The sequence below is a fragment of the Anolis sagrei genome, chromosome 5 (assembly GCF_037176765.1).
Source record: "Anolis sagrei isolate rAnoSag1 chromosome 5, rAnoSag1.mat, whole genome shotgun sequence".
Taxonomy (NCBI): domain Eukaryota; kingdom Metazoa; phylum Chordata; class Lepidosauria; order Squamata; family Dactyloidae; genus Anolis; species Anolis sagrei.
The window spans coordinates 28,942,546-28,955,364 of record NC_090025.1 but is presented as its reverse complement, the minus strand read 5'-3'; the positions used below and the strand labels follow the sequence as shown (position 1 = coordinate 28,955,364).

At 43.1% G+C, this 12,819-nt stretch overlaps 1 protein-coding gene across 1 annotated transcript in view; it reads left to right on the top strand.

Annotated features, from left to right (window-relative positions):
* The first annotated feature begins 3,089 nt into the window (after nt 1–3,089).
* PPA2 (inorganic pyrophosphatase 2) overlaps nt 3,090–12,819 on the top strand; it is a 35,395-nt gene continuing 25,665 nt past the window's right edge. The window contains exons 1-4 of the mRNA XM_060779141.2: nt 3,090–3,448; nt 4,824–4,888; nt 8,626–8,670; nt 11,142–11,195. Of these exons, the coding sequence (XP_060635124.2) occupies nt 3,253–3,448; nt 4,824–4,888; nt 8,626–8,670; nt 11,142–11,195 (360 nt within the window). The 5' untranslated portion in view covers nt 3,090–3,252. The remainder of the gene's footprint in view (nt 3,449–4,823; nt 4,889–8,625; nt 8,671–11,141; nt 11,196–12,819) is intronic.

Genomic DNA, 12,819 nt, shown 5'->3' with positions numbered 1-12,819 from the left:
CCACATTTTTTGTCATAGAAGTAAACCCTTTCCCCTCACTTTCATTGCTAAGCTCACTTTTATTGGAGCCCCCGGTGGTGCAGTGGGTTAGAGCACTGTGCCGGCAGGGCTGAAGACCAACAGGCCACAGGTTTGAATCAGGGGAGAGTGCGGATGAGCTCCCTCTAATCAGCTACAGCTCCTCATGTGGGGACATGAAATAAGCTTCCCACAAGGATGATAAAACATCAAAACATCCGGGCGTCCCCTGGGCAACGTCCTTGCAGACGGCCAATTCTATCACACCAGAAGTGACTTGCAGTTTCTCAAATCGCTCCTGACATGACAAAAAAAAAAATGGTAAGCTAATTGAACTGTCTGCTAGGAAACAAACCTCATACTTGTGACGGTTGATAGGGTTGCTAGTTCAGGACCAGCTCAAGTCCTGGTGTGTTCAGGCCAAAACCCGAGACTTAAGGATCTTGGTGATGCTATTAAGCACCAAGCATTAAATACTAACAGCAGACACTCACAACTGCCCAAACACCACATGCTTGTGCACATATAAAAAGTGTGTTTTCCTGTTTGGATAGTTACTGGCTCACTAGAAAGAAGGTGGGCTGTAGTGTTTTGGCCCTGGGATCATCCTTCTTACTATGGTACAATATAAACAGATAGCAAGTGAGACTATGGTATTTAGGGTGCAGCAAATAAATTCTTCCAAGTTACAAACAGCGAAGACTGAGTCTGGAAGACATAACAGAAGCATAAATATTCTAAATAGCCCATTTTCTGCCTGATCTTTGAAGCTAAGGAGGGACAGCCCTAGTTAGTACTTGGATGGGAGACCAACAAATACCAGGTGTTGTAGGCTATGTTTCACAGAAGAGAACCAGCAAAACCTCTGAATATGTCTTATGTAAAAAAAAACCTATGAAATGGGTCCTCATAAATTGACAGGCAACTTGAAGGCACATAGGCACACACATATATCCAAGCAGATCAGAACTGATCTGGCATTTTGATGTCTTGAGTACAAGAAAAAACACCAAAGGAGAACTATCACTGGTGGATGGATTGCTTGAGGCAATTGCACCTGCATTTCATAGCTGAAAGGTTTGATTTAATTAAGTTATATGCCCTTAATGATCCTTAGAGGCTTTGCAGAAGAGAGAATTCAAACAAGGAGGGTCAGCAATTCCAGCAAGTAATACCGGTTTCTCCTGCTTCAGCAAAAATGGGGAATCTGAATTGATACATACACAAAAAATTAGTGTGTAATGTGTATACAGGAAGGTGACTAGATATTCAATATAAGCAGTCAAGAAAGGAACAGGACGACTTGTATGTTTTTGAGAAAGAGCCAAATGACCTCAAAAAATTAATGGTGCATTTTATTAGAAGAGCTTGCAAAAACACATTTTGGCATTATGACTTTGGGACGAAAAGAAAAGGGAAGGGAAGAAAGAAGGAAGGAGAAAGGAGAGAGGGATGGAGGGAGGAAAGAGGGAAGGAAGGAAGGACAAAAGGGTGGAAGGGAAGGAAGGAGGGAGAAAGCGAGAGGTAAGAAAGGAAGGGAAGGAGGAAGGAAAGAGAGAAGGAAGTCTAGAATGGTGAGAGAGGAGGACCTGAGAAAAGAGCCCAAGGGGCCATATCCAGCCCCCGGGCCTGGATTTGCTCATACTTGCTCTATGAGATATTAATTAAAAACTATAGCAAAATGTACTGTAGGATGTCCCACAAAAACAAAGTTTTTGCAGTTTAATAAACTTTTTTCATGGTTTTTATGATAGAACCAATTAGAAAATAACATTTATAACCCAGAAACAAAAACTGTGTTATATAGTGTATTTGTTGTAATGTTCAGTTTGTGCATCTCCTCCTTTGTTTCAGGGCTGATGAGATGCAACCTGCTTGCAGAGAACAGAATGCAAACTTCCACTTGCTAGTTTCCATCAAGTAAGCATTTAATCTGTTCTGTTCAGGTGCCATGAGCCAAATAACTACCTTCTGAGAAGAAATGGATGGGCCCCATAAAAGGAATTCTGTAGCTTGCAGTAACAGCCTAGTCCTGAACTGGTCTGACTGGTTCTTTTACCCTCCTGGCTATCTGGCCTATAACGCTGGTAAACATAAACTGATCAGACCGCACAACCTCTGAGGGTGCCTGCCATAGATGTGGGTGGAACGTTAGGAGAGAATGCTTCTGGAACATGGCCATACAGCCTGGAAAACACACAACAACCAGTGATTGTGGCCATGAATGCCTTCGACAACACATTGATCAAGCATGCTTTAGTGTGGTACCTGCCGGACTATGAAAACCCACTGAGTGACCATTTATATTTTGTTATGATGTATTTTGTTATTGTGTGTGTGTTTATTATGTTGTATTATTTTGGGCTTGGCCTCATGTTAGCTGCACCGAGTCCCCTTTGGGGAGATGGTGGCAGGTTATAAATAAAGTGTATTATTATTACTACTATTATTATTAGGGAATGACCAACCACTGCTGAACAACCATTTGATAGCCTTGCTTCAGGATCAGAATCCTAGAGTTGGAAGAGACCTCATGGGCCATCCAGTCCAACCCTCTGCCAAGAAGCAGGAAAATCACATTCAAAGCACCCCCGACAGATGGCCAGAGTTGGAAGAGACCACAAAGGCGACCCAACCAGGTAGCACAGCAATACACAATCAAAGCACTCCCAACAGATGGCCACCTGGGGTTGAATGAAGCCTGGGCCATTTGTTATGGGGCCAACTTGGGCCTTCCAGGTGTTTTGGACTCCAACTCCCAGCATTCCTAACAGCCTCAGGTCCTTTCCTTTTCCCCCTCAGCCGCTACACCTGGAAGGCCCAAGTTGGCTCATGCTTCATCTACACTGTATTATTAATGCAGTTCGACGCCACTTTCACTGCCACAGCATCCTGGGAGTTGTGATCTGGTGAGTTGCCATCACTCTTGGGCAGAGAAGGCGGAAGACCTTGCAAAACTACAACTCCCATGATTCCCTTGGCAGTGAGAGAGAGGCCAAGCTGCATGGAAGCACCCAATGCTAAGGAATACTGAGCCAAGGTCTTTCGCCTCGTCCTGCTGCATGTTTGGCTCCTCGCCCACTTTCCCCGTGTCAACAAAAGTCGAGGGCAAAGGCGCCGTCGTCGGCATGGACTAGAGGGCGGTCCGACTCCCCGGAGAAAGAGAAGGAGGAGGGGCCGCCCGCCAACGGCAGAAGGCTGCCCTGTTTCCTTCCTGCCCTCCTTCCGTGCAGCATGCGCGCCGGCTCCGCTCTGGCTCCGCTCCTGCGGCGGCTCCTGCTGCCCAGCCGCTCCTCTTACGTCAGGACGCCGGCGCGCTTCCCTCTTCCTCCGCAGCTGGGCGCCTGTCGCTGGCAAAGCGGCCTCATGGCGCACTACGGCACCGAGCAGCGCGGGAAGCTCCACGCGCCCGACTACCGACTGTACTTCAGTAAGTATAATATATAATAGTGCCTCAAACGCAGCATTGCTACAGGGCTTTCAAGGGGCGGAGCTTGGTCATAGAGAGCGTTCTAAAAGGCGGGACTTGTCGGTACGTGGCGTTCTGAAGGGCGTCCAAGGGGCGGGGCTTGCTCCTCTTCAGGACTCGATGGTACTGTACATTGTGTTCTAGGGGCGGGGCTTACTCATGCATGTCGTTCTAGGGGCGGGGCTGGCTGCTCAGAGCTTTTCTAGGGGCGGGGCTTGCTCCTCAGCGTTCTAAGGTGGGACTTGCTTCTGCAAAGCGTCCTAGGGGCGGGGCTTGCTGGTACATGGCGTTCAGGGGGCGGGGCTTGCTCCCCTTGCGTTTTGAGGTAGGACTTGCTGCTACAAAGCGTTTTAGGGGCGGGGCTTGCTCGCACTCTAAGGTGGGACTTGCTTCTGCAAAGCGTTCTAGGGGCGGGGCTTGCTGTTTAGTGGGTGAGACTCGCTTCTACAAAGCGTTCTAGGGGCGGGGCTTGCTGGTACTTGGCGTTCTAGGGGCGGGGCTTGCTCCCCTTGAGTTTTGAGGTGGAAATTTCTTCTGCAAAGCGTTCTAGGGGCGGGGCTTGCTCTAGCGTTCTAAAGTGGGACTTGCTCCTACAAAGCGTTTTAGGGGCGGGGCTTGCTCGCATTCTAAGGTGGGACTTGCTTCTGCAAAGCGTTCTAGGGCCGTGGCTTGCTGTTTAGTGACGTTCTAGGGGCGGGGCTTGCTGTTTAATGGCATTCTAGGGGCGTGGCTTGCTCCTCTGCCGTTCCAAGGTGGGACTTGCTTCTGCAAAGCGTTCTAGGGGCGGGGCTTGCTGGTACATGGCGTTCTAGGGGCGGGGCTTGCTCCTTGTTGGCGTTCTAAGGTTGGACTTGCAAACCTCTCTAAGGGGCGGGGCTTATTGGTACATGGCGTTCTAAAGGCGGGGCTTGAGGGGTGGGCAATAGGGACGTGTTGGGAGCTGACTTGCCCGACATATCTTCCTGGTTCAGAAAAAACAGGGCACAATAGTTAATTGGCAACTTCTTCGCTTGATTGCTTAGAACACACACACAGAGAATTAGAATCATAGAATCCTAGAGTTGGAAGAGACCTCATGGGCCATCCAGTCCAACCCCCTGCCAAGAAGCAGGAAAATCTCATTCAAATCACCCCTGACAGATGGCCATCCAGCCTCTGTTTAAAAGGCTTTGTGTGTGTTGTCAAATTGTATGTGTTGTCAAAATACTGAGTTGATTAGGCTGTTAGGAATTGTGGGAGTTGAAGTTTAAAACACCTGGAGGGCTGAAGTTTGCCCATGCCTGATATATAGAGTATTGTATGTCTTTGCTTACAACCTTTGTTTTTAATCTTGTAGAGAATTCAAAAGGAAAATATATCTCTCCATTCCATGACATTCCTCTCTGTGTTGGCTCAAATGAGGTAATTATTACCTATATAACATTCTTCATTTGTGGAAGTGGTCATGGGAAGATTAAACCTACTGAATGTTTTTAAAAAAACAGTTCTGTTTTTCACTTTTAGCTTTCAAGTCATAGTCTTTTGGGGGGAAATGGCTTTCATAACCTTGTTGAAAAGGAATAAAAGGAAGCCATATCCTTTTGGCAAATGTGAATCTTCGTGAGCATCTGAAGACCACCTTTAATAATTTCTGAACCTGCCAAGACCAGGAGACCTTGTTAAAAGCTAGATGTCCTGCTCAGATTCCACTTTCTAAAGCAGTGGTTCCCAAACTTTTTTTTGGCCAGGGACCACTTTGACCTGGGAACACTCTCCAACATTAGTACCAAAAGGGTTATGAATCAGTTTTTGGTGAACTAGATTCGGTTTGGTTATTTGGGGTGCTGATTCAGAAAATTGCATTGGATAAACCACATCAGCTGTAGTTTCTGGTACAGGACATATGCCATCCAGTAGTCACCATCTGCTGATGTGGTTTATCCAATGCAATTTTCTGGATCAGCATACCAAGTAAACTCAGGCCTAAAAATGAAGACACCAAGAAAAAAATATTTTTGGTTGAGCTGTGTTATTATCCATGGATTTTCTTTAAATGATCATGTTAAAAAAAAATAACGGGGTTGAAAAAAATACAAGTAGCAGAGCACAAAACCCAAGAAACTGTCTATAATGGCTTTAATAATAACAATAACAACAACTTTATTTGTATCCCGCCCCATCTCCTCGGAGGGGAGACAAGACAGCAACACTACATAGAAGAGCATCATAAAAGATACAACAAATTCCAGAACAATACAAATATACACCAAAAGAAAATAAAATTCAAAGAAAAAATGAAATACTTTAGCCAGTCCATCCTCCAGGAAATAAAGCCCAACTGCTCACTGGAGGAAATGATATTAGAGGCAACGATGAAGTACTTTGGCCACTTAATAAGAAGACAGGAAAGCTTGAAGAAAATAATGATGCTGGGGAAAATGGAAGGAAAAAGGAAGAGAGGCCGACCAAGGGCAAGATGGATGGATGGCATCCTTGAAGTGACTGACTTGACCTTGAAGGAGCTGGGGGTGGCCACGGCTGACAGGGAACTGTGGTGTGGACTGGTCCATGAAGTCACGAAGAGTCGGAGGTGACTGAACGAATGAACAACAAAATGCCTTTCGAAGGCCTCTTTATGCCTTAAAGTTCTGAGTGAGAAAGAAACAAGAGATCTTAGCTGCTTTACGTTCCGACAACATTACTTTTACCAAGTTCTTTCCAAGTTCAGAATGAGAAAGAGATTCTAAGCTGCTTTACTTTCACATCACCAAATTAAAAAAAGCAACACACTGCTGATTCTGCCATACACCTATCTTCTGCAATGAAATAGATGAACTGCTAATTCAGGAAGCCAATTATCAACACTTCCCCCTTTTTTTGTTTGATCTCAAACTGTAATCAACTGTCACTTTTGGCAAACCCCATAAGAGTGACTTCGGCCATAGGAATTAGTCATCATACTAATAACACAGAGCCCCCGGTGGCGCAGTGGGTTAAAGCGCTGAGCTGCTGAGCTTGTTGACCGAAAGGTCGCAGATTCGATTCCAGGGAGTGGCGTGAGCTTCCGCTGTCAGCCCTAGCTTCTGCCAACAGTTTGCTAGCAGTTTGTAAACATTCAAATATGAGTAGATCAATAGGTACCGCTCCGGTGAGAAGGTAACGGCGCTTCATGCAGTCATGCCGGCCACATGACCTTGGAGGTGTCTATGGACAATGCCGGCTCTTCGGATTAGAAATGGAGATGAGCACCACACCCCAGAGTCAGACATGACTGGACTTAATGTCAGGGGACAACCTTTACCTTTACTAATAACACTATGTAACAAAATTTGAAAAAAATATGTTCCTGGTTTGATTGTGTTATTTCCTGTTTAATTGTGTGGTACTTACTTTGAAAGCAGTTGTTATATTCCAGAAACTTCATTTTTGTGGCTGCCACAAACTACATTGAATTGGTTGAGACTCAATGAGATATTCATTGAAAAACTATAACAAGATGTGCTGCAGGATATGCCGCAGAAAGAAAGTTTTTGTCAGTTTGATACACTTTTCCCATGTTTTTGTGATAGAACCAATTAGGAAATGACATTTATAACCCAGGAACAAAAATCATGTTACATAATGCAATATTGCACTGCTTTCAGAAGGCACAGTGAAAGGAGCCAGCTTGCATTTGACAGCCTCTCCGATGGGCATAATTTCTGGCAGAGCATTGTTGTTGTTGTTGTTCATTCGTTCAGTCGTCTCCGACTCTTCGTGACCTCATGGACTAGCCCACGCCAGAGCTCCCTGTCGGCCGTCATCACCCCCAGCTCCTTCAAGGTCAGTCCAGTCACTTCAAGGATGCCATCCATCCATCTTGCCCTTGGTCGGCCCCTCTTCCTTTTGCCTTCCACTTTCCCCAGCATAATTGTCTTCTCTAGGCTTTCCTGTCTCCTCATGATGTGGCCAAAGTACTTCAACTTTGTCTCTAGTATCTTTCCCTCCAGTGAGCAGCCGGGCTTCATTTCCTGGAGGACGGACTGGTTGGATCTTCTCACAGTCCAAGGCACTCTCAGAACTTTCCTCCAACACCACAGCTCAAAAGCATCGATCTTCCTTCGCTCAGCCTTCCCTAAGGTCCAGCTCTCACATCCGTAGGTTACTACAGGGAATACCATAGCTTTGACTATGCGGATCTTTGTTGCCAGTCTGATGTCTCTACTCTTTACTATTTTATCGAGCATTACATGCAGAGCATTACATGTAGACATTGCCAAGGTCATCCCTAGCTTCTGGAGAGCTTCAACTAGTCTCAGTATCACAGAATCCTACAGTTGGAAGAGACCTCAAGGCCCATCCAACCCAACCCTGTTCTGTTATGCAGAAATACGCAATCAAAGTACTCCTGACAGATGTCCATCCAACCTTTGTTCAAAAACCTCTGGAGAAGCAGGCTCCATCACACTCCTAGGCAGTGTTCCATTGTTGAATAGGATGTCAGGACATTTAAAATAATGTTTAGGTGGAATCCCTTTCCTTTCATTTTAACCCATTGCTTTGTGTCCAAACAGTGAGATTAAGTGTAGCTCAGTGCAATAGAATGAAAGCTTTCCACAGACAAGGTTTCCAGTCCTATCCATATCATTACCCTGTAGAACTGAGAAAAAAATTGGAGAATCAATGGAGGCCAAAGCTTGCGCTGCGATTCTCCTAAAGACCATGGAAAGGAATGGTGTGTATTCTGATTTTTTTTTCACCCATAAGATAATCTGGCCGAATTTATGGATTGTATGCATCTTTAACAGAGTGGAAAGTGGTTTTATCTGCTTTCTCATACCAACTAAGTTGCCCGGCCCAGTTATAAAGAACTGGGCTTTATATTTCATTCCGTGGTGAGGTTTGAGGAGTTAGCCATATTATTTCCATAGAAGAATAAGTATATATTATACAGCCAAATCCCTTACAAATTGACTTTAGTATTCAGTTGGATTCAGTATATCATTTCTAGTAAATGTGGAAAGGATTGCAGCCTTAATTTTACCGGCATTGAACTTGAACCCTGTACTTGATTGATTTTTATTAAATTATTTTTGATTTTTGGTAGTACTTTGTTATGCCTTTCCATCTTTGTAAACTGTATTGTGTATACAGTGTTGCTTTTCTGTTTCCCGACATAGGTTCAGGAGATTCCTGCAAAAAAATCAAGGACTACCGGAAATGAGGTATGACTGCGGCAAAAGTATCTGCTGTGATTCATTGGGATACTCTATATCAGACATGGGTGAACTTTTTTGCCTTAGGGCTACATTGTGGGTCCAGCCAGGAGGAAGGGGAGCCAGGCACGTGCTGGGTGGGACCACCTCAGGAGGGAGAAGGGCCTGGAAAAGGGTGGGGCCAGCAGGGTGCAAGGCAGGGCCTTGGTCATTCTCAAGTTGTCCTCCTAGCGTGAGGACAGGGCTCCTCACCCCATTGTTATGTTGGGAGGGAAATGGGACATGCGGCAACTGCCTGATCCTCCTCCCCTGATCTTTGGGCTGTCCTCTTGGCATTATGTCGGGAGGAGGGTGCGGCAGGCAACAGCTGAGAGTGCTTTGGAGAGCTCTCAACTGCTACGTGCCTTCCTTGGGTCATCCTCTCAGCATAAGAACAGAGTCGATCGCACCGTATCAGAGGTCAATTGGAGCCAGGTGGACCAACCTTCCTTTGTGTTGCTGTTTGAACAATACGTGACATTTGCCATTCTGGTATGGAGTTCACAGTCACAAGAAACCATGCCACTGTCTTGGAAAGGCTCTTTTCCTCTTTTTATTCCCAGCCATTGAACATTTATAGCAGGGGTCCTCAAACATTTTAAACAGAGGGCCAGGGCACAGTCCCTTAAACTATTGGATGGCCAGATTATAATTTGAAAAAAACATGAATAAATTCCTATGCACGCTGCACATATCTTATTTGTAGTGCAAGAAACACTTAAAAACAATACAATAATTGAAATAAAGGACAATTTTAACAAATACAAAGTTATTAGTATTTCAATGGGAAGTGTGGATCTGCTTTTGAGATAGGATTGTTATTGTTGCTGTTGTTGTTGTGTGCTTTCAAGTCATTTCAGACTTAGGTTGACCCTGAGTGAGGGCCGGGTAAATGACCTTGGAGGGCCGTATCTGGCCCCCGGGCCTTAGTTTGAGGACCCTTGATTTATAGTTTACTTGTCCGAATGTATTCTCCCCTATGAACCATCTATGTTGTTAAGATTGTCTGGAGGGGACCTGCTCTTGGTCCCACCGACCTCTCAGGCGCTTCTGGTGGGGATGAGCGACAGGGCCTTCTCGGTGGTGGTCCCTCGACTCTGGAACTCTCTCCCACTGGAGATCAGAACTGCCCCCTCCATTCTGTTGTTCAGAAAATGGGTGAAAACCTAGTTATGGGGTTTGGCTTTCGACGAGTGAATCAATATTTCTGTGATCGGATAGATGACGATGAATGATGGACAACGAATTCACTATGATGACTGACCATTGTTATTATGTGATTGCATTTTGCTATTATAACGTTTTAATTGAATATGTTATGTTTTTAATGATTGTTTTGTGATTTTATTGTTGGAAACCGTCCCGAGTCCCCCGGTAGAGGGGAGAAGACCGGTATACAAAATTGCTAAATAAATAAATAATAAAATTATATGGCCAATACTTCCTGCTGGAACTTGCATGGGAGTCCAGTGTTTGGGACACTGGGCTCGATCAGGAACTGAATATATAAGGGGCAATAAAGGTTTTGGAAGACCTCCTTTCCTCCTTTCTGTTGAAAATGTCGACATGCTTATGGATTTCAAAGGCTTCTCTATAGCATTCTTTATAATGAGTATCTATAGCATTCTTCACAAGTGCTGTAGGACTACATGTCAAGTCAGATTTTTTCATCAAACCGTAGAATAATTGTATCCAACATATGCCTTTGCAAAGAAGGTATTACTTGACATAAAACTACATGAGAACAAATTGGGTTTTAGTTAACTTTCCATTGGAACCAGTAGAGTGTGCCATTGGCTCTGTCATCCTTTTTGCCAAAGGATTCCTAATCAGGGATATGCACCAGTGACTAAATTTGCTACAGGAAAAGTTTTAAGAAAGACAAAAGATGCTCATTGAAATAGCTTTCCATAAATAGAATTTGGCCACACACTTCATACGCATGACTGAGAACCAGGCATAATCAGTCTAAATGATTTACATCTGCAATTCACAGCAGCGTCTTCCAGATCCTGTCCCAGTGGCCTTATCAAAGGCAGCTTTTGTTTTGGGAGTGGAATCAAGTCATCTGCAGAGTTGAAGGAGCCAACTAGGGAAGGAAGAGCTTCACTATTCTCTGTGGATTTCTTCCTCACTATTCTCATGGAATATTTATTTCATACAGATCTTAAAATGTAATGGGCAAAATTGGGCAGTTGAGTTATTTTGGGCAACATTTCCCAACATTTCCCATTCATCTGAAATGATCCATCCCTGTCTTGATAGAAAACCATGAGAATGAGTTTATGTCTCACGAACAGAAAACTGTTCAGTCATTGTTAGCTCAGAAAGTGCTTAAAGTTTCTCATGAGCCCTGACGTTGATCTGTGTCATTTTCGCTGTGTGTTTTAACATGCTTTTGTTTCATTTCCATAAACATTTCCTTTTTTTATTTCTTTAAGGTCATCTTTAACATGATTGTGGAAGTGCCTCGTTGGACAAATGCTAAAATGGAGGTAATGTGAAAAATACATAGCCAGAACTCTTAAAACAGCTTAGAAACAATGGGATATGTAGTTAAACAATTATTCTGGCAGTCTCACAGAAATACTCCAGCTCAGGGTTCTAACCTAGGCATGGGCAAACTTCGGCCCTCCAGATGTTTTGGACTTAGTTAAGTCCTGAAAGCAAAGTTTGAACTTAAAACCTAGATAGTCTCAGTGCCAAACAATTCTCCAGTGGTAGAGTGTTTTAAATGCAAAGACACACTTAACATGTAGTTTAGCCTCAAGAAGCCTATACAAATGTCCTTGAATAATAAGTCCACTAGCAGTCATACCTACAGGTTCTGCATCAGTGGATTCAACCAAACATGGCTCCAACACTCATTTCAGTTGTTCATCATTTTATATAGGAGTTGGCATTTTATTTATTATTTATTTTATTTGGTACACTTGTATACCGCTAATATCTCAGCCTATACGGCGACTCATTGCGGTTTACAGCATATTTAAAACTACAATATTCCAATTTAAAATATAAAATTAAAATATAAAATACATACATATACATACATAGTATTGGGCCACCAATACAGACCAGAACATCTCATAATTAAAGTCACAATCCAATTCGTTGTCCGAGATTGCTAATCCATGATCAAAACATTTTACTACGCCATTATTGGGTTTTGGATCTCTATCCATTGCTTTAGTTTGCCGAATTACTCTGAACTGTTTTATAATCATTTGAACTATTTTATTGTTTGTATCCTCCCTGAGATATCCAGGTGGGGTGGCAGACTAATATTTCAATAAATGAAAAATTTTCCAGATGCATTAGGTTTTTAAATTACCACATATAATCAAGTATAAGCCGAGTGTTTCAGCCCCTTTTTAGGCTGAAAAAGCCCCCCCCCCCAGCTTATACTCGAGTAAAAGTTATCTATCATTGTACTCTGTTATTCTTATTATTTTACATGTATTATTTTACTCTATTTATTCTTATTACATTTACATTATTTTACGCTGTTAATATTTTTATTACATTTATTATGTTATTCTATTTTTATTATTACTTTTATTATTTTACTCTATTAGTATTATTATGTTTATTATTTTATTGTGATTATTACATTTACATTATTTTACTCTGTTATTATTTTTATTCCATTTATTATTTTACTCTATTATTGGAAGGATATGTAAGCACATTTACATCGAAGAAGGTTAGAATAATGGTTTAATCATTGTTGGACAGTCTTATCTTAAATGACAGTTTAATGTAAATATTAAAAAAACATTTAACCTACTGAAGCATCAATTTATTTATCGTGTCAGGGGCAACCAGACCATTGTATTACATTTCTAACAGAACAAAACAAACAAACAGATTTTAAAAAACCACAAAGTTTGCAAACTTGGTAGTTGATTAAATGTCATTTGACCAGTATCTGGCCACTTGGAGTGCCTCTGGTGTTGCTGCAAGAAGGTCCTCCATTGTGCATGTGGCAGGGCTCAGGTTGCATTGCAGCAGGTGGTCTGTGGTTTGCTCTTATTTATTTATTTATTTACTGCACTTGTAGACCGCCGTTCTCAGCCCTAGGGCGACTCACGGCGGTGTACAACATGTAAAAACAGG